The sequence below is a fragment of the Gracilinanus agilis genome, chromosome 1 (genome assembly GCF_016433145.1).
Source record: "Gracilinanus agilis isolate LMUSP501 chromosome 1, AgileGrace, whole genome shotgun sequence".
Taxonomy (NCBI): Eukaryota; Metazoa; Chordata; class Mammalia; order Didelphimorphia; family Didelphidae; genus Gracilinanus; species Gracilinanus agilis.
In genome coordinates this window covers 576,197,784-576,220,589 of record NC_058130.1, presented here as the reverse complement: position 1 = coordinate 576,220,589, position 22,806 = coordinate 576,197,784, and the positions used below count along the sequence as shown (strand labels likewise).

The 22,806-nt window shown below is 31.9% G+C and overlaps 1 protein-coding gene across 1 annotated transcript in view; it reads left to right on the top strand.

Moving 5' to 3' along the window:
- The window catches only part of NETO1 (neuropilin and tolloid like 1), a 221,441-nt gene that overhangs the window by 106,700 nt on the left and 91,935 nt on the right, over window positions 1–22,806 (top strand). Inside the window, exons 5-6 of the mRNA XM_044658096.1 lie at window positions 20,461–20,502; window positions 20,617–20,744. Coding sequence (XP_044514031.1) covers window positions 20,461–20,502; window positions 20,617–20,744 — 170 coding nt within the window. The remainder of the gene's footprint in view (window positions 1–20,460; window positions 20,503–20,616; window positions 20,745–22,806) is intronic.

Here is a 22,806-nt window from a genome sequence, read left to right as displayed (position 1 = left end):
AAAAAAAAAAAGCAAGGAATGTGCTAACCCTACATCTTTGCCTGTGAATTTGAACAGACTGGTTTCCATTCAGAAGGGTTATAAAGGGTATTACAACTAAAAGGAAACACTAAGATGGAAAGAAAATTTTATTTTCATTTATTCATTTTTTTATTTTAGTGTCACCTGAATAAATGTTAGGTAGAGAGGAAAGAGCAAGTGCAGAGTGAAAGATCAAAAATAAGTTAAAGAATTGTCATCTTTACCACTCTATTGTACTGGCAACTCATAATCAGGATTGTAGAAGAAGGAAGAGGTGATGTAACCAGGAACATAAGTGAATCATGTTAGTCTTGGAAAGATATTTTCCTTTCATAGAAATAGGATCTTAAAGTTAAAAGGGACCTCAGAAATTATTCTATTTGCCTAAGAATCTTCTCCTTAACATCATATATACTTTGCTTGAAGATATCAAGTTAAGGACAACACATAATCTATTGAAGAAACCTAATCCTACGTGCTCCCTTTGCTTCAGTAATTGCTTCTGGATGAACGGCTTTCAAATCTATATCTCTATCCTCATTCTCTCCATTTCTAATTTTCCAATCACCAATTTCCCCAATTGGCCCAAACAACAATATAACATAGAAATCTTCTTAACCTTTTGAGTTACAATTAAGGGTTGTGAAATTTTTTTGTATGCTTAAATACCTTATAGTAAATATTGGTTGACTGCAAATTCAGTTATTTGCTGAATATACCTAAGCTTTGCATTTATTTTCATTTTAATTGCATGGACCTCCCCCCCCCAATTTTTTTTAACTTTGATCACTATTTTGTCAACATATGTTCTTAAAATCACAGATAGCATAATTTGAGAGCTAGAAAACCCTTTAAATACCATTTCATATATTAGAAAATTAAATCTCAGAGAAATAAAATGATTTCTTAACTATCTTGCAGTTATTGAGAGAAACACTAAGAATTAAAAGTTCTGGTTTCCAAGAATTCACTCTTTCTGTATGCCAAACATATCTAGTGTTAGAGAGAAATATTTTCCCATCATTTGAACCCACCTCCTAAAAGAGGAAAATAGCTATTGGTCCAACCTCTTAAGTTCTTATATGTGTTACATTTTTAAGCACAATTAATATACAATATTAAAAATTAAAATATTTTTGTGAAGTACTTCATTATGGATAATAATAATAATTATCTGTGCTCTAACATTTTTGTTTGGTTATGTATTATCAGATAAGCACTTTAACTTTTACACTATGTTGATCAATCAATTAGTGAACAAATATTTATTAAACACCAACTCTGTGTCAGTTGTTGTGCTATTAACTAAATACATATTATCCTATGCAGAAAAATGTTCATTAGATTGAATCATATTTTAAACCATTTTATTTTTTAAAAGGAGCTTACTTTTTATTATATGTCAACATGTGAATCAGTTTGCTTCTCTTGCCTTCCCTATTTTCATCTAAGTTAAAGAAACAGAAAAGAAAAAGAAGAAAAATATTCTGACAACAAAATTTACTCCTGTACTTTTTTTTTACTAATTTTACTCCTGAAACCAAATGATATTTGACTCAAAATATAGTAGTTAGTAGACAAAGGCAAACAATATTTAATACAGCTTTTCTTTGTATTTTTAATTAGTTTTTCAAATCAGGTTAAAATAATTTAAAAATTATGTACATATAATATTCAAGATAATTCTTAAAAAGCAGAATATTTTGGTTTTTTTGGAGTGTCATTCTAGTAATTTGTTCAAAATCTGCATGTGAAGAGAAACCATAACTCAGTCAAGTCAATAACTGAAATTCTCAAGAGTTAATATTTGTTAAAATTATTTATTGGTAGACTAACTAGTCAAGAAATCATAATCTGATTAGTTGACTCTGTCCACAATCCAGCAGGGTGAAAAAGGGAATGCTTCTCTGTTCTGGCACAGATTTATATACCACTTGTAAGCTCACCATATATTCCCTCCCCTCAACATCCCAAAACATTTCTGACTGGTAAATGACCAGTGATTAGGTGGATTTAGAAACCTTAACTCCTCTCTTATTGCTTCATCACAAGAGGGAAGTGTCTTCCCTTAACTTGGAAGACACAAACACTTTTAGTTGAGTGTAGTCTAAGATGGCTGCTAGAGCTTACTGACTTCCCTTAAATAGGGTTCACCATTACTGCTCAGCCCTCCCCTTAATCCTCTTATCCTCAACAAAGACAAAAGATCCCAACTCATTTTGATATCCAGAAGGGAGAAACTGAGTGTAACCTCATTTTAGAATCTGACTATTTCATAGTGATCCAGAAGCCTTGCTAACAGGAAACATGATTTTACAATTTAATATGATTTTTTTCACATTTCTCCCTCTTATTTGTGGGAGACAAAAGTGTCCATAAGGAATCATTCCAAATATGATAACTGTGTGAAGTAGAAGTTTAAGGGGAAGATGAAGTAACAAGTACCCTCTTAAGTCACTTTTCAAAACGAGAACAGGGAAACCCAACAACTAAAATGCAATGCTTTATGGGGGAGGGTGAGAGACAGAGAGACAGGTAGAGACAGAGAGGAAAGAGAAAGAGAGAAAGAGAGAGAGAGAGAAACATGGGACACTGTCCCAAGTCATTAACCTAAGACAAATACCACCCCACCCAAGATTTAAAGAGAAATCTTTTATTTATAGAAAAATTCTGATACTATCAAGCCTCCCTGAAAGGATTATAAAAATTTTAAAAGGGTTGGAGAAAGAGGATTTACTTTTGAATGAATGGAGTAAGTTTACCAAACCTGTGAGAATTAACATTTTAAAGACACTGTTACTATTTCCCTCAAACCACAGGGGATTAAGAGGTATTTGTATTTTAAATGAGGTGGGATAATATTGTCTTGATGGGAGAATGTCTTGGAGGGACAAGCTTTGCTAACTTCTACTAGGGTCCTAGGGATATTGATCTTGGAAATACTAAAAACTATTAAATTGAGAATAACATACTAATTTCTCACTCCACACAATAGCTATGCATTTCAGTATTAGCTCACTAGGATACATAAAAACCTGAAAATATTATATGTGTCATGGATGGTCTTACTACGATGCATGGGTGTTTCTTAGCATGATATTAAAAGTGATTAATTGATGCACTGAAGGGGAGCCTTTGAAAGTACCCCACTTTTTTGGCACAAGGGTCTTAGAAACAAAATAACAACACATTGGATGGACTGAAGGAGATAGGTGACACAACACCCATAGTTCAGACCATTTTATACAAAGGCCCAGAATTTCTTGATGTACCTGTATAATTTTTAGGATAATCTATTCTTGTCATCTTCTTAGACTGTCTGAAATCATGCCTGTCCTTAGAGCAGTTTCTATGGAAGATCTGCTTTCTTCTGGTCCAGATCACTAGTAGCATTTTTCACTAAAATTGCTGAAAAGAAAAGATCTTAATACAATGAATCTATGAAGATTTAACCTTTTGGATAGATTCTCATTCCCCCACCAGAAAGATGAGAATGAGATATTGCCCAGGATCTAATCCTATACATAAGCAAACAGATAACAAAACTATAACAGATGTGAAATCATGACCTTGATAGTAACACAGAAGAATGTTGCCAGATCATATATATTCTTTTACAACCACAATATACTTAGTAAGGGATGTATATATGGTTATATCAATTATTCAACAATGAATTAAATAAGTTATCTAAAGGAAATATGTCATTTTTTCCAAAAAACAAAAAAGGTATATGCATGTGTATTTGTGTTAATTATAACAAGTACCTTATAGTTATCCATTTTCCAATGGAATTAGCTTATGTCCTACAAATATGTAGGTTGTCATGATTATAAGAAGTTGCCATAACAAAGAAAAGGAGGTACATAAGAATGACAAAAGGAATGTGATCCCCTAGTCTGATGTCTTCTCTATTCTGAAGTCAATTCCATATGAGAGTCAGAGAAAGAGCAAGCCAGAATTGTACTGGATGGGGAAATGTTCACCTCAAGAGGAGGTATCTTAATAGGGAAACCAAATCAGCAAAGTCTTATTTCAGCCTTTGCCAAAGTCATTTTCCTGACCTTTCCCTAAGACAGCTCTTCACTTCCCTGCATACATATGCCATACCCACAGGAGCTATTTCCATCCAGAATTATCAGTTTAACAGTCCTTCCTTTTTAGTATATCTAGAATCAAACTCAAACAACATCAGAGATAGTCCAATAAAATGTAATTATAAATGGCAGGTTTCAATGGACTATTTACTAACTCAAATAAAAAATTATATTTAAACATAGCAGAGCAAAATAATCAGAAAAAATAATCACTTTCCAAATCTGTTTGACCATATAACAATTAAAAAAATATATTTTAAAGAAACAGATTACTTAAAAGTTAGATCTAGTAGATATCTAACATAGTCATTATTCTCGGTATGAATACAAAGTTAGAAGATGCTTAATCTTTTCCCAAAAGCAAGGAATTCTTTCTCTATAAAACTCAGTGGTTCCCAGGATTGCTCAGGTCTGCCTCTTGGAGGAGAGAGCTGAAAACTGCTAAATAGTTTGAATGTGTTTGGAAGAAATAGAGCAGATTTCTATATTAAAAGAGAACCTACAAATTCTGCTTGTGGGAGAAACCACTCTACCTTTGATTTGAAGACTTAATAACTAACTCCTCCACTGAATCACTAAGAGATGTCTGCCATCTTTTTGGAAAGTCTGCCTCTAGTGCTGCTAAAAACAGATTTTCTACATTTTGAACTAATATAGCACTTAAGAAACAATAGTGGCTAAGTCTTGCTATAAAATTTGATAGAATAAGATTGGGCACTCTATATACCCCTGAGGTAGTTCAGTACATGCCCAATGTAAACCCATCCTGGTGAAAGGATTTATATGGAAAGGAATAGAACATAAAGCAGAACAGAGATCTAAAAATGAAGATTAAAAATGTGTAAATGATGTCTTTTGCTACTATATTCCTATAGCTAAGCTTATACTCTTTAAAATTCTATTGCCTTTCTGTCTAAAAGAAGTTAATGACAAACAAACACAGAAACATGTAGCAGGTAAACTCTCAAGAAATAGAGACACACATAATAATACATCAAATACAAGTCTCACCAAAAGTTGCTGCATGTTAATTCAAAATCCCTTCTGTGATTCACCAAAGGTAATTATTTAAATTATTGAGAGGTATTATTTCTTTTTTTTTAATTTTTTAAACCCTAATATCTTTTGTATATATCCTTTTATATTAATTTTATTTGTTACAGGGCTAGGCAATGGGGGTTAAGTGCCTTGCCCAGGGTCACACAGCTAGGAAGTGTCAGAGGCTAGATTCAAACTTAGGATCTCCCATCTCTAGGCCTGGCTCTCAATCCAATGAGCCATCCAGCTGCCCCTGAGGTATTATTTCTTAATTGTTTTTTTTTTTTACAAAAATTTTTATAAATTTTAATTTTACAAAAAATTGTAAAATACTATATGTATATTTTCCCTAGGTATTTATATTCAGGGAGATTCCCCCCACCCTACCTTCTGCATGGAGTGTGTTTTATTTCCTTAAAAGTTTAGAAAATGCATCCTTTCCTCTACTTCACAGATTGTCTTTCTGGTGCTCTACTTTCTTTTTGGCATATATCATACAGTAGACTCCCACACCATTGCCTATCTTTGCCTCCAGAGATGCTGGCTTGCAGTATGCCCAGCCTATATTTGTCCTGCCTGCTGCATCCTCAGAGTCCTGTTACTTTGACACTTCTTCTGGGGTCTCTCTCTATAACAAACATTCAAGGACATACAGTTGAATGTCTCTCAATGATATAGCTTATACAGAGGCAGACCATGTATCTGCTCTGTTCTGTCACAATTTTCTCCTCCACCTCCAATTCTCATATACTGTACTTTCCCCCATTCTCTTTGGAATCTTCTAGACATTCTCAATCTTACCAATGATTGATCACCTCTTTGATGCTAGATAATTTACAATACAGCTTGGGTAGATAAAATTGAAAGAATTGATGCTTTCAAATTCAGTCCAACACATTGGCAATCAATAGGTTAGAAAACTATGAGATCAAAGTGAATAAATATTTGTCTACATGAATATTAATGTAATTAAGAAATATGGCAGGATATAAGTGATAAACAAACCATAGAAGAGAATCTGGAGTCACTCAGGAAGAAAGAGATCATTAGATAGAAGCAACAAGAATGGGGAAAGGTAGTATAAATAGTCAATTTTCAAAAGAAGAAAAAATTGATGATAATTTGTGACTGAGTATTGAATGTAAAGGGAAAGATAAAAGCAAATATATTACTAACATTTCGGCCTCTGTGTTTGACAAATGATGGTTATGTTGATAGAAACAGGGAAATCTGGAGGGGAAGATTGATTTTGCTCTGTCCCACTCCCAACCGATAGATACAGTTCTATTCGTGTCTTCCAAATTAATGAATTTTCTAAATTATACTACTACTAAAATAAAATTGGTTTTAGAGCATTATTCATTTAAAGGATTTGAATTATTTTTTCACACATTTTAATAAAACTATCTTATCATTATCTAAGAATAATGGAAAAATGAACAAGACTAAACATTGCACTAGATACTGCAGAAATGAACAGGTCTTAAACTGCAATGTAAAGGCAAATGAGCCCCTCTGAATGTTGCATAGAATGAGTTAACATGTTCATCACTGAATATCATTAGGGAAACTATTGATATCTTTACTCTAGTTGGCTTGAAATTATTAAAAATTGCTATATTTTGAGCAGTAATAATTTGAGAAACAAGATAATCATCGACACAAAAAAATCTGGAAGACTTAGACGAAGTGATGAAAAGTAAGGCAAGCACAATAAGGAAAATACTGTTCACCGTAATAACAGTAATATGTCATGATCAATTGAGAACAATTTAACTATTATTGACAAGGCATAGATCTAGGAGAACTTCAAAGATATCCACTGCCTTAAAAGGAACAGATGGACTCTGAATATAAATTGAAACATACTATTCTTTATTTTATATCTTCCATGAGTATTTCTCTAATGAAAAGCAATGTATGTCTTCTTTCACAACATGATGAACATGGAAATATGTATTATAGATTAATAAATACAACCTATATCATATTATGTGCCTTCTTAGAGAAAGAGGGAAGAGAGAAAGAACATGGTTTGTAAAATATAAAAAAATGAATATTTTTAAGATTGTATTGACATGTAATCTTGAAAAATCACTATAGCTCTTTAAACATAGTTATATTCCTTTAAAGTAATTTTTTAAAGTTTAATCCTCTTTAAACTGAACCCTAAACCCCATTAAATATAGGTTGACATAGGTTATTAAAATTCAAAATAGCAACTGAAAAACAGTACAGTATTAGATGAATATTGGGATTTTGATAACAGTAAAAAGATAGATGGTTGAATAGAAAAAAATCATTGAAATAATGGTCAATATTGAGAAGTTATGGTGAGAAAGGGTACACTTGTCATAATATCTCTCTCTCTCTCTCTCTCTCTCTTTCTCTCCTTTCTGGCTCTCTGATTGTAGAAAAAAAATGAAAAAATATGATTAGTTACATCTCTAGAGATTAGGCATTTAGGACTATTGACTAGGCTGAAAGCTCTATAAAGTCAAGAGACCAAGAACTCTTTAAACTTTGTGTTTTGTCCAATACATGTCCATCATACATCTGGATATAATAGATGCTTATGTAATATTTGAAGCCATTTGGTTAAATGAGGACAAAAAAAAGACTTTATATATTGAAGAATGCCTGTTTCTCAGTGTTCCCAACAACTGTCCCAGAGAGTAAGTAATTTATTTTTCCTTTGCCCTTCAAGATTATCAGGTCTTTTTGATAATAGATAAAATTGAGAAACTTGATATAGCCCTAAGTGACTGTGTCAATGATTTCAAAATGGATTGCTGGAGGGTAGAGAAAATACTTAGGACATCTTAGTAAAGAACTATGAGTGTAATTTTTTCATGCTTTTTCTGTTTAACTGAAAAGAAAAGAAATAAATTGTAGACTTCAAAAGTTTCTCACAGATTTAGTCATATTTCTTACCCCAAACTTGAATAAATAGAGCACAAGAAAATCAATGAAATCCACTTTTTAACCTTAATATTTTTCTTCTATATTTTCCTTTTCTTCCTTTTGATTCTATATATAGATATAGATAAATGGATATCGATATTACCCATCATGACCCTTCACACTTTTGTTATACAGAGGAGGGAAAGGAAAGTTGAGAATTGTCTCTCTATGCCAATTTTATTCATCATTGTATAAGTTGGAATTTGCCACTGAATTTTTCAGTATTTTTTCACTAAATGAAGGCACTATGAGAGAGAGAGAGATGGATCCCTTATGGACCACTGTCTCTATTCCAAATACAGAAGTCCTAATCTATCAAGTTTTAGGATCATTTTGAATGACATTCTAATATAGCTTTACCATAGGATGGCCCCTTTTAAAACTGAATATAAATTAACATATATTTAAGAAAAAGATTAACTCAGTGTTCAGATATGCAACACAGTATTTCAGAATTCAGGAAGATGTTCATTGTAGAAAAAATAACATATTAAAGGCATAAATGCCTTTAATAATCCAATCACTTCATACATAATACTTAATACTATATATATATATTGTGTGTGTACATATATAAAATACAAATTTTCAGAATTTTCCACTAATTGAAGGACATATATGCATATGCCAAGCATTCGCCTTAAATAAAATACTCATATATATCCCCCTACTTTAAAACTTGGAGAGAAGGAAAAAAAGTCTTTTTATTTTTATTGTCCTTGATTCTGGAGTTCAAAGACATCAGGTGCTTGATCAATTTGAGATTTAAGTATTAAGGCTAGGGGGTAAAAAGACTTGGAAAATTATAATTGTAAAGAAAAAGAAATGGTATGATTAAGGAACATAAATTGTTCATGAAGTATGCATTCACTTTTGTTTGGAAACACTCACTGCTTCTGGGATAACCATTTTTTTCCTTCACTCAAGTAAATAGCTACTTTCCTGTGAGATATTGGTCTTAGATTATCTAATTTAATTGTTGACGTTTTCTGAACATGAAAAGAGGCACATCAATTTAGTTCATTTAGTTTATCTACATTTTACTTGTCATTTATAGAACATAATTGAAAATAGATTTTTGACTAAATATTGAAAGTAAAATGAATCGTTGATTAGATATAATTATATATTCCAGGCAAAAATCAAAGTTTTGCTTCAATTTCTTTAATATATGTCTATTTTTGTTTTACTTATTGTTTTTTAGATACAAGGATATAGCAATAACCTTCTAGTCAATAGTTTACTTTTACTTTCTAGCTTTAAAATTCCTTTTCCAAATGGTTACAAGATTAACTTATTTTATTCATGGAATTGGTTGTTACTGTTTTACTACAAAACTTTTAATAATCCCCAATTACATTCTCAATAAAATTTCAACTGCTTAGTTTAATATTTGAAGACCTCAATCAAGAAACCCCACCCTACCCAATGAATCCTTATCTAACACTATTCTTAGCTGGTGTGTACTCATGGATGGGATAGATAAAAAGATGGGTGGGATAGATAAAAAGAATATCCTGTGTTCTTACCCTGATGAAAATTTTGCTGCTTAGTGGGAGGAAGCACAAAGATGATGCTGCCTATTGCCAAATTTGAACATCACAGGTGGGGAAAGGAAGGGAACAATTAACAAACACCTAGAATGCTTCTGTTTACCTTGGCTAAACTAGCTACCAGGAAGTAAAGCCTCAGCTGCTCTTCCCTAATTTATTGCACTCTTTTTACTCTGAGCTGCTGTCAAACTCTACAATTTGCTGACTTCCATGCTGGCCCCTCCTCACCATTCCTTTTCCATGTTTGTACTAAAGCTGTTTCCAATTCCTTTAAAGTCATTTCCACTCCCCCTTCCATCTCTAATAAAATCTTTACCATTTTTTAGAGGCTGAATGTATTCTCTCCCAGGAATCCTGGTCTGATCCCCCACTTCAGTTATGGTTCTGATTTTATGATTATATGATTTTATACCCTCAGTATTCTCATGGTTTGAACTTCTTATCCACTATTCATTTTGTACATTCATCATTTGTATATTCATTATTCACCCTTTTACTAGATTATAAAATTCATTAAGGGCAGGGATCACATCTCATTTCACCTTTCCATCTTGCTCAGTACCTAGAATAATGCTACCTATTTATTTGGTGCCTTTTAAATGTTTATCAAAATCCTTTGGGTTGATTCAGAAACTATTTCATAGTGTCCTCTTAGGATCATAGCATATAGAGCTAGGAAGGACATTAGAGGTCTTTTATTCCAGTAAACATTTTCCAGATAAGAAATATGAAGTCCAGAGAATTTTTGCAACTTGATCTACTTCAAATTGGCAAGAAGTAACAGAGGTGAATTTCCAACCCAAGTTTTCAGAAGTAATTTTTTTTCCTTTTTGACTTTGTATCCCCAAAACCTAACATAGTCCCTGACAGCTAACAGGCACTTAATAAATCCTTTTAAATTGATAGTCTCATAATACTAGGCTTTGGATAATACTTTCCTCTCTTTGATTTCTTATAAAGGAAAGGTGGCATATTATCTCCATATCATGCAATTTCTTGTGAGTCAAATGTATCACTGACCACTTCCTTATGCTGAGTGGCCTCTTCTAAAGTTCTAAAATTGTCTGGCTTCCTGCTTGAACAATACAGACAGCTAAGTGGATTTTTACAAAGTAATCCAGCTGGTCTGTAGATTTTTACAGATTGATTAGAAAAGAAAAAAAACAAACCTCTCCTGAGATATTGACCACTTCAGTTCAATTCCACAGGCATTTATTAAGTGGCTATTATGCATACTGCTCTGAGCTTTGGCACATCATACAATTTATTACATATATGCCTTCCCACAAGATACATGAACTTCCCACATGAGCAAAATTAAGGACAGGACTCAAAGAAAACCTCAAGAATCCTGTACAAAACCCTTGTCTTGAGGTAGCCTATATTGCTGCTCTAAAAACAACTGAGTGAACCAGTGAGTTGGATATCGTGGAGAGAATAACTAGCAATGAGAAAATATCCCTCTATCTCTTAGAACATTTCTGCATGTAGAGGCAGGCAATTAATACTGGTGATCCATTCAGCTTCATTCAGACTGCTAGAACATGAGTGAAAGATAAACTTCTTTTTCTGCAATACTATTTCTAGTGCAACAGGACTTTAATTATCAATCAAATAAATTATCAATCAAATAAATTATAAGCATTTATTGTTTGTGCTATGTACCAGGCCCTAATATAGATGGTAGGTATACAATAATAAAAATGGATCACTTCCTGCCCTCAAAGAGCTTATGTCCTCTCAGGAGAGTAAACACATCCATATATAAGTATACATTTATAACATTTATATAATGTTATATATATATATATATAATGTTAAGTCCTTCACAATTGCCCCAGATCTTTTATAGCAATTTTCTAAGAATAAATGGAGGTTACATTTTGGGGAAAGACACAAAGAACTGGGGAATCCAAAAAAAGTTTTCATGACGAAGGTATATGCATGTGTTTGTATATATACATCCATACATAACAATATGTATATATATATATATATATATCTCGATAACTATATTATATTTGAAATATTTGAAAAATAATACAAATATACTGGAAAAAAAGATTTTCCTGTTGACCACCAATACTCTTTTTCCTCTCTTTTAAAATTTTCACAGGACATTTTATTTTTATCACAATTGCCAAAAATCTAGCTTTATAAAGATATGATTTTTCAAAAGAGAAAGAGCTAGAATTTACTGATGTATACATATTCTAATGTGCAAGCAGACAAAAATCTATCTCCAACATTCAAGAAAATTCATCATGCAAACTAATGTTGAAACTGAATTACCTTGAGCTATTAATTCACTTGGTGTATGGCAGATGTTGAATGTTGCTTTATTTCCCTCAAAATTTAAAATATCCCAAGGTGTACCCATTAGTTCTTTGAAGCACCCTGGGGTGAACAGTGCGAACCTTTTATTTAATACATTTCTGCAGTAAATATTTGCCACTTTTGACCCATTAGTAAGTTGATAATGCTTGTTTTCAGTCCCTTGTGTTCTAAACATTCTACTAAGTTATATTTAAATATGGTATTATTCAGTTCTTTCAAAGGATTTCCTAGAACATAGTAGGCATCAAAAACTTTTAGATGGATTACATTGACTTGAATAAAATGGAATTTGTTTTTAGAAAAGGAAAGTTTTTCAGAGGTTATACAGCCAGCCTTCTTATTATATAGTTGAAACAATGTTTTTCAGGGAGATTGTTAATGGTGTAAGGTCAAATAATTTTATATAAGTACTAGAGTCAGAAAGAGAAGACATATTCTTTGTCCTTGGGCTAGTAATTTTTCCAATTTGCCACATTGCCTCCTGTTAGTTATCAGTTCTGATTCAGTTAAATGTATCAGATGTTTACTTATTGCCTGTTATATGTCCATCATTGTCCTAGAAATAATTTGTAGAAATATTTGTAGAAATAATAAAAGTATTTGATACCAGTAGTAGAAAACTCAGAAAAGATTCCTGCCTGCTACATATAGATTTAGAAAATCACAAATTATAATGATTGATATTGAATTATATTTTGATTTATTTTATTAAACATCTCCAAATTATACTTGAATCTGTTTCAAGAATAGTCATGGGTTTTTTAGCTTTTGCAGGTGGAGAGTTTGATACTTCTGTTATGTATCATAGAGATACTGCATTAGAACATCAAATTTTGGAGAGAATATAAGACATAGTAACACAAAACAATTAGAAAACAATATTTTACATAACCAAGTAGTAAAGTATATCATACAGATAAATGAGTAAGTCCATGAAGGCTTGAATTGTCAGAGAATGTTTCAGAGAGGAGATAAAGGACCTGAGATGGAACTAGAAATGTTGATAGAACTTGGAAAGATGGAGATAAAAAGGAAAGTAAGGGAACAATTTCATTATATATTCACTATCTTTTCTCTCTGTCTCTCTGTGTCTTTCTATATGTGTATGCATATGTATGTATATATATTCATATGTATGTGTAAATATGTCAACATATGTGTTTATACATATATACATATTAGGGGGTATTTTTTAAGGTTTAGAAGAAAATGTGAATGGAGGAATGAAAATCAATAATTATTAGTTGGGGGAAAATGGCAAATATGGGGAGAGTAGCATTATCTTCACATACAAAGGATAGCATGTCAAAACTTGTTACTTCTTTTTTGCTTTTTGTGCTTTATAATTGAGGGAAGAAAGGTGGATAGAGGAAAGTGATAGAGAGACAGAGAGTGAGGAAAGAGATAGAGAGAGAAGAGACAGAGAGATATTCCATTTGCAGCCCACTATGTAACTGAAAGGAGAGAAGTGCTTATCTCTCTTTTCTGTTGTAAAGACTTTCTTGCAGACTTTCTGATTATTGAACATAATCTTTTTTATACTTATTTCTGATTGTGCATTTTCTTTTTATCCTTAATATCAAGGCTTATTTCCAATGGAATTATAGAAATTTTTAAATTTTCTATCTTTATGATATTTTCTTCATATTTTATCCAACAGTACGTTTGCCATTACAACATAAGCAAACATAAAATGTGCCCAGTTCCCCAAGTTGGCATTTCTCTCGAAATTATCTTGGATATCTCATTAAAATGTATTTTATTTCTCAAGCAAGAAGACCAATTTTAANATTGATTAGAAAAGAAAAAAAACAAACCTCTCCTGAGATATTGACCACTTCAGTTCAATTCCACAGGCATTTATTAAGTGGCTATTATGCATACTGCTCTGAGCTTTGGCACATCATACAATTTATTACATATATGCCTTCCCACAAGATACATGAACTTCCCACATGAGCAAAATTAAGGACAGGACTCAAAGAAAACCTCAAGAATCCTATACAAAACCCTTGTCTTGAGGTAGCCTATATTGCTGCTCTAAAAACAACTGAGTGGACCAGTGAGTTGGATATCGTGGAGAGAATAACTAGCAATGAGAAAATATCCCTCTATCTCTTAGAACATTTCTGCATGTAGAGGCAGGCAATTAATACTGGTGATCCATTCAGCTTCATTCAGACTGCTAGAACATGAGTGAAAGATAAACTTCTTTTTCTGCAATACTATTTCTAGTGCAACAGGACTTTAATTATCAATCAAATAAATTATCAATCAAATAAATTATAAGCATTTATTGTTTGTGCTATGTACCAGGCCCTAATATAGATGGTAGGTATACAATAATAAAAATGGATCACTTCCTGCCCTCAAAGAGCTTATGTCCTCTCAGGAGAGTAAACACATCCATATATAAGTATACATTTATAACATTTATATAATGTTATATATATATATATATAATGTTAAGTCCTTCACAATTGCCCCAGATCTTTTATAGCAATTTTCTAAGAATAAATGGAGGTTACATTTTGGGGAAAGACACAAAGAACTGGGGAATCCAAAAAAAGTTTTCATGACGAAGGTATATGCATGTGTTTGTATATATACATCCATACATAACAATATGTATATATATATATATATATCGATAACTATATTATATTTGAAATATTTGAAAAATAATACAAATATACTGGAAAAAAAGATTTTCCTGTTGACCACCAATACTCTTTTTCCTCTCTTTTAAAATTTTCACAGGACATTTTATTTTTATCACAATTGCCAAAAATCTAGCTTTATAAAGATATGATTTTTCAAAAGAGAAAGAGCTAGAATTTACTGATGTATACATATTCTAATGTGCAAGCAGACAAAAATCTATCTCCAACATTCAAGAAAATTCATCATGCAAACTAATGTTGAAACTGAATTACCTTGAGCTATTAATTCACTTGGTGTATGGCAGATGTTGAATGTTGCTTTATTTCCCTCAAAATTTAAAATATCCCAAGGTGTACCCATTAGTTCTTTGAAGCACCCTGGGGTGAACAGTGCGAACCTTTTATTTAATACATTTCTGCAGTAAATATTTGCCACTTTTGACCCATTAGTAAGTTGATAATGCTTGTTTTCAGTCCCTTGTGTTCTAAACATTCTACTAAGTTATATTTAAATATGGTATTATTCAGTTCTTTCAAAGGATTTCCTAGAACATAGTAGGCATCAAAAACTTTTAGATGGATTACATTGACTTGAATAAAATGGAATTTGTTTTTAGAAAAGGAAAGTTTTTCAGAGGTTATACAGCCAGCCTTCTTATTATATAGTTGAAACAATGTTTTTCAGGGAGATTGTTAATGGTGTAAGGTCAAATAATTTTATATAAGTACTAGAGTCAGAAAGAGAAGACATATTCTTTGTCCTTGGGCTAGTAATTTTTCCAATTTGCCACATTGCCTCCTGTTAGTTATCAGTTCTGATTCAGTTAAATGTATCAGATGTTTACTTATTGCCTGTTATATGTCCATCATTGTCCTAGAAATAATTTGTAGAAATATTTGTAGAAATAATAAAAGTATTTGATACCAGTAGTAGAAAACTCAGAAAAGATTCCTGCCTGCTACATATAGATTTAGAAAATCACAAATTATAATGATTGATATTGAATTATATTTTGATTTATTTTATTAAACATCTCCAAATTATACTTGAATCTGTTTCAAGAATAGTCATGGGTTTTTTAGCTTTTGCAGGTGGAGAGTTTGATACTTCTGTTATGTATCATAGAGATACTGCATTAGAACATCAAATTTTGGAGAGAATATAAGACATAGTAACACAAAACAATTAGAAAACAATATTTTACATAACCAAGTAGTAAAGTATATCATACAGATAAATGAGTAAGTCCATGAAGGCTTGAATTGTCAGAGAATGTTTCAGAGAGGAGATAAAGGACCTGAGATGGAACTAGAAATGTTGATAGAACTTGGAAAGATGGAGATAAAAAGGAAAGTAAGGGAACAATTTCATTATATATTCACTATCTTTTCTCTCTGTCTCTCTGTGTCTTTCTATATGTGTATGCATATGTATGTATATATATTCATATGTATGTGTAAATATGTCAACATATGTGTTTATACATATATACATATTAGGGGGTATTTTTTAAGGTTTAGAAGAAAATGTGAATGGAGGAATGAAAATCAATAATTATTAGTTGGGGGAAAATGGCAAATATGGGGAGAGTAGCATTATCTTCACATACAAAGGATAGCATGTCAAAACTTGTTACTTCTTTTTTGCTTTTTGTGCTTTATAATTGAGGGAAGAAAGGTGGATAGAGGAAAGTGATAGAGAGACAGAGAGTGAGGAAAGAGATAGAGAGAGAAGAGACAGAGAGATATTCCATTTGCAGCCCACTATGTAACTGAAAGGAGAGAAGTGCTTATCTCTCTTTTCTGTTGTAAAGACTTTCTTGCAGACTTTCTGATTATTGAACATAATCTTTTTTATACTTATTTCTGATTGTGCATTTTCTTTTTATCCTTAATATCAAGGCTTATTTCCAATGGAATTATAGAAATTTTTAAATTTTCTATCTTTATGATATTTTCTTCATATTTTATCCAACAGTACGTTTGCCATTACAACATAAGCAAACATAAAATGTGCCCAGTTCCCCAAGTTGGCATTTCTCTCGAAATTATCTTGGATATCTCATTAAAATGTATTTTATTTCTCAAGCAAGAAGACCAATTTTAACTAGTTTACACAGAAAAATCATAAAGACTATCTTGTAGGAATCTATCTTCTTAACCTAAAAGAAGGAAATAATTTCCTTGGGTAATATAGGGAAAATGTTTTAGTAAAATTTATTTAACATTGTATTACATGTAACTATGATCATATCTACAAATAGAATGAAAAATTGCATTATTATCCAGTTAACTGGTAGAAGTTGAAAACTATATATGATAATAGCATATACCAAAATGCCTTCCACTTTCTAGAAGGAAGGAAACAAGAATTTGTTAAACATCTACAATGTACCAAACATTGTAGTAAACATTTTACAAAAGTTATCTCATTTGATCTTAACAATAGCCCCAGAGTAAATGTTATTTTTGTGATGATTATTCATATTTTATAGATTAAGAAACTGGAGAGTACAGAGGTTAAGTGATTTGTCAAGGGTCACACAGGTAGTATCTGAACTTTGAACTCAGGTCTCCCTGACTTAAAGCTTAATGCTCAATCCACTCTGCTACATAGGAGGCATTCAACAGATATTTGTACAAATAATGTGTAAATATTTATTAATTCAGGTTAGAAATAAACATTTTCATTTTATCCAACAACAGAAACAAACTAAAAGAAAATTTGTGTTTAAAATAATATTTCAGACATAATGTAGGAAGCGTGGACATGAATATCTATACTCATATGAATATATATACATCTGTATATATATATATATATATGTATGTATGTGTGTACTGATTCATACATACAAATATATGGGTACATTATATGTGTATATTAATGGTACCATTCCTACTTTTAATGAATTACACTCTACTGGGGAATAAGGAACATATACAAAGCATAACAGTATAATAAAAAATAGAATGTTTTCTCGAGGACAGAAAAAAGATGCAGAAAAATTGACCAAGAAGCTTTGCATGCTTAGAGAACATTTTCAAAACCCTGAAAGTTGGTAAATGAGGCAATGTAATAAAGTTTCCTGCCATAGTGTTCTTCCTGCCTCTTCCTCTCATGCTTTATCCATATTTTAATATTCACAGAGACATGATTTCTCTCTGAGGATACTATATCCCTGACTTGACTCTGGCAATGGCTGTATTTTCTCTCATAGGCTTCCCCATGCTCTACTCCCAATAACTTTATCCTACAGAGAGACATAGAATACTCCTTACTCTTTGTGGCTGTTGGTAGATTCTCCCATTGCCACCTTAATTCAGCAACCCCTCCTCTTTTCACAGCTAAAATTCTCCAGATTTAACATCCTATACAGATCTTTGTGGTTGTAATCTACCAGTCGCCGGGGTCATTTTCTCTCCAAACTCAAGCAGTTCAATTACCTAGCTCAAAGTCTTCCTCTTCATATCCAATTGCTATCCTTCTACTAGGAAATTTCAATAGTCTTCAATTCGTGTGGGGATTTGACCTCAGTCACACATAGGGGTGAATATCATTTTGATCTCTATCACTCACAACTATTCCATTTTAATGTTCAGACTGTGAAATGATTTCATAACCTCTTGTTTCCCTATCTCTACATTCTATATTTCACCTAAACGTATTATTTGTTCTTCCCTAGATACTCAATCCCTCAGTGTCTCAACATTTTTCAGGCAGGTCATAACTCCACTCTTATCATAACATCTACTCTGGATTACTCCCACCCCCTTCATCTCTTACTTAGTGATAAACTAAAAGTGAAGAATGTCATTATGTCGATGTTATATAATTTCAAATGAGACCCATTTCAGCAAGACTACCTTAGTTAAAGGAAGGAATATACAGTAAAGAATAGAAAGGTAGATACACATGGATTGTGGGAAGATTTTAAATAGCAGATTGCAGTTTATAACTTACTTTTAGGACAATGTGGAACAAACAACTGAAGGTTTTTGTGCAGAAACAGTTGACATGGAAGTAGCATAGTTTGGTGTAAAAATATCAGAATCACAATCAGAGAAACAAAGTCTTAATATTGACTCTGCCTGAGATAGCTTGGACACTTAAAGAAATCTCTGAATTTTAGATTTCTTGGCTGTAAAATGAATGGATTGGTTAGCAGACTACTAAGAACCCTTCCAGGTATAAATATAAAAAAATAATTGAACCATAATGTCAAATGATTACTTATGTAATTTTTGCCCCCATATGGAAGATGAGTTAGAAAAGGGAGAAATTGGAAACAAAAAGATTAAGTAACAAGCTATTTCAGTGACTCAGATGAGAGATGATAAAGGCTACATTAGGAACCGTATGTATGTCTCTATGCAAATCACTGAACCTCTTTGGGCCATTGATTCTTCATCTGTAAAATAAAAGCACTAGACTTTATTATATCTAAAATCCCCTCCAGTTTTAAATCTATGATGCTATAAGGCCTAAATCTAAAAAGGAATCCATATAGAAGGTTATGGATGCTAACCATATGGTAGAGTAGTAGTGACTTCTGAAGCTAAATTACCTGTTTATTTGACCACAAGAATCAATAGTAAAGATAACTGAAGGAATTCCATCAACCATGCAATTGTGTCTACTCAGACACACATATACAAACACATAGACAACCTTAATATCAAGAAATAGTCTCCTATTGAATGATTATAATTTCTCCTGTACTTCAATCTAAGAAGTCTGAGTGTATAACCAATGTGTTCATTTTTGTGACTTGTGTATAATTTGGGAATTGTGTGAAATAAATTCCACTTAGGTATCTTAAATGAATCATACATAGAGCAATATGATAGAATAGAATTAGAACAGAAATCTACATTTTGGTAAAGTGGCTGTAAATGCCATAGATTAAACATAAAAAATCATATAGACATTAAATCAGCTAGCACAAAGTCAGTAATGTAGACTTTTACATCAAACAATATTAACGATTGATCAAGAATGATTTCATGAAGTTATGTATTTCCATATGGCAAGACAGAAAAACATGAGGCTTCCTTCACATCCTGGTGATATAAGGAAAAAGCAAGAGCTCCAACTATGTAAAGTGTATTTATTGGATTGAATTCATGAAAAAAAATATGAGTCGGAATCACCTAGAATGTGCAGTCATGGATAGATTGTGATCTCCATCAATTATATGGGATATCCACATTGTTTAAATGAATAGTTCTTTTTGCATATTATGTAGTAAGACAAGGGAAATTATCCCTCAGATTATAAATGAGATTCAATTAGCAAGGTTTTACACTGGAACAGGGGACAAATATTTATAGTGTTATGAAGCAAAAACATACAAAAGTAGCATATGTGATATTAAAATAAAATTGACATAAGTGACTATCTGAATAAAACTGAAATAGTATCTTGCCAACATGACTATCTGCAGAATTTTTACAGCTTTATTACCTTTGACTACTTATGGTTAGAGTTCATAGGAACACAGAAAAGTGCCATACATATTCAGCTCTTTAAAAATGTTCAGATGATGGATCAAGAATCAAAAAGTCTTTAAGAGGAATTCTTTGGATTTGAGAAAGTCTATTAATTTTAACATACATCAGATAGAAATAGAATTTTAAATTTTCATTTGTAATGGCTATTTCATGCAGCAAGATATAGTGATTCTTTCAGATAATTTCCTGAATTATTGAATAGAACATTTCTATATATACATTTTCAGTAAACTATATAGATTAGGACTAATTGTTTTTTTCTCAATTTTTAAGATCCTGACTTTAAGGACCTTGGAGTTTTGAAACCATTACCAGGTTGGTATATTCGATATTTCATGATATCCCAAGGTCTTGATTTTGTTTTAGAAAAATAATTCTGGGTTGATATTGAAGCTCCCTTTTTTGTTTCTTTGGTATTTTGCTATTTAGTGTGTGAGTTTGAAATGGGCGGACCTGAAGGAATTGTGGAATCTATACAAATTATGAAGGAAGGAAAAGCTTCTGCCACTGAGGCAGTTGACTGTAAATGGTACATCCGAGCCCCACCACGATCCAAGGTCAGTTTTTCATTCCACTACTGGTTGGGCAGTCAGTTTACAAAGTGGCTTTAATAACTATCCATTCCATATGGTATATTTCTTTCTTTTTTTTTTCAAGTGGGTTGAGAGTGCTTTTTAAATTCCACAACTAGGTTGAACTTCCAAACTATTTTATTTCCAATTTTGAAAAAAATTGTCAATTGACAAAGCCAAAAAATCTTTTTGGACTAATAATGTGCCGAAGTAATAATTTTGTAACATAGTTACAATAGTCTTGCTTAATTCAGCTCAGAATAAATAAAGTTCAGGAATCCATTATAGTCCAAGTTATTTTACTTTTTTATATTTAGGGCTTTATCAAAGTTAAGTAGATTGCATTTGAATATAATTTGACTGAAACTAATTTATTTAATGGAAAATATCAATGGAACCAAGTTTAAATATGTATGATATTGCCATAATTTCAGGGAAAATTCTTAGGATACATAATTTTAAGTCATTGTTTTTAAAGCAGTTTCAATGATCTTTCTGTTCTTCTCAACTCATTGTTTTTCCTAAATTCTTTTATCTTTTTTAAGCCCTATCTTCCATCTTGGCATCAATAATATGTGTTGATTCCAAGGCAGAAGAGTGGTAAGGGCTGGGCAATGGGGATCAAGTGACTTGCCCAAGGTCACACAGCTGGGAAGTGTCTGAGGCAAGATTTGAACCTAGGCCTGGCTCTCAATCCATGTTTTTCCTCATTTAAGAAGATAATAAAATTATAGCTATCTAACCTTAATTTATTAGATTTTTGATTGGCTGATGTCTTTGTGTGTGTTATACCCCTCAAAACTTTTTGATAGCAATTCCTAGTATTGAATATAGTGATCATTTTCCAAATTTGATTTCACAAATACATATATATTCTACCTAGTATTGGGTTTTTGTTCATGTCTGTATATAGTGATGGATGTAGATGTAATTTATTCCACTATAAATAAACATATATCAAATGCCTCCTTGGTGCAATTCATTGCAATCAATTCTAGAGAAATAAAAATCTATTAGCAATTTAGTGTATACCTGGTATAAGTGACAGGTGGGATACAGCAAAATAGCTTAAAGTTGAGGGAGAAAAATTAAACAATTCACAAATAACTCTGATGTAAGCAAGAACAAGAAAACTTTTAAAAAGATATTACAGTATACTTCTTTACAAATACAGTATGTCAGAGTTAAAAAAGTACCCTAGAGAAAGTATCATCTTTGTTGGTCCTTTAGGTATATTTTGAAGTAAGGGATATGATTCAAGACAAAAAGACGGTTGAGGAGAAATAAGAAATCGAATACTGTCAGTATATGACAATTCAAAGAAATGAGAGCAAGGCAAGAATGTGGGACAAAAATGTAGTACAGGTTGACTAAGAAAATAGACTATATGAAATGGAATAATATAAAATAAATGTGGAGCTTTGAAGGTCTTTGAATGCTAGTATGAAGTTCAATAGGGTTTCACTGAATATTTTTAAACCCTTGCCTTCCATCTTAGAATTAATATTAAGTATCAGTTTCAAGACTGAAGAAAAGCTAGGCAATTGAAATGAAGTGACTTATCCAGGGTCACACAGATAGGAAATGTCTGAGGTCAGATTTGAACCCAGGATCTTTGGTCCTCAGTCCTGGCTCTATATTCACTGAGAAACTTTGCTTCCCCTACCCTAAATGTTTTGAAATAGAATGGTGTCATGAATCATATGAATGTTTGAAATATTAATCAGATAGCTACTTAACCAAGGAATTGGGGAAATTATAGCCTAAAGATAGGAAGACAAATTAAGCATCTGTTCCAATTGTCTGGTAAGGAAGAGTTGAAAGTGTGAATTAAAATAATAGTATTGAACGTAGAGAAGAAGAAGTTACAAGAGATTTGGCAGAAATGGAATTGAAATTACTTAATTCTTTGCATATGTGGAATAGGGGAAAAGGAATAGTCAAAGATGAATCCAGGATTGAACCTGGAATACTACAGGGTTGGTGGTTTTGCCAATAACTAAAGGGTCAGGATATATATATATATATATATATATATATATATATA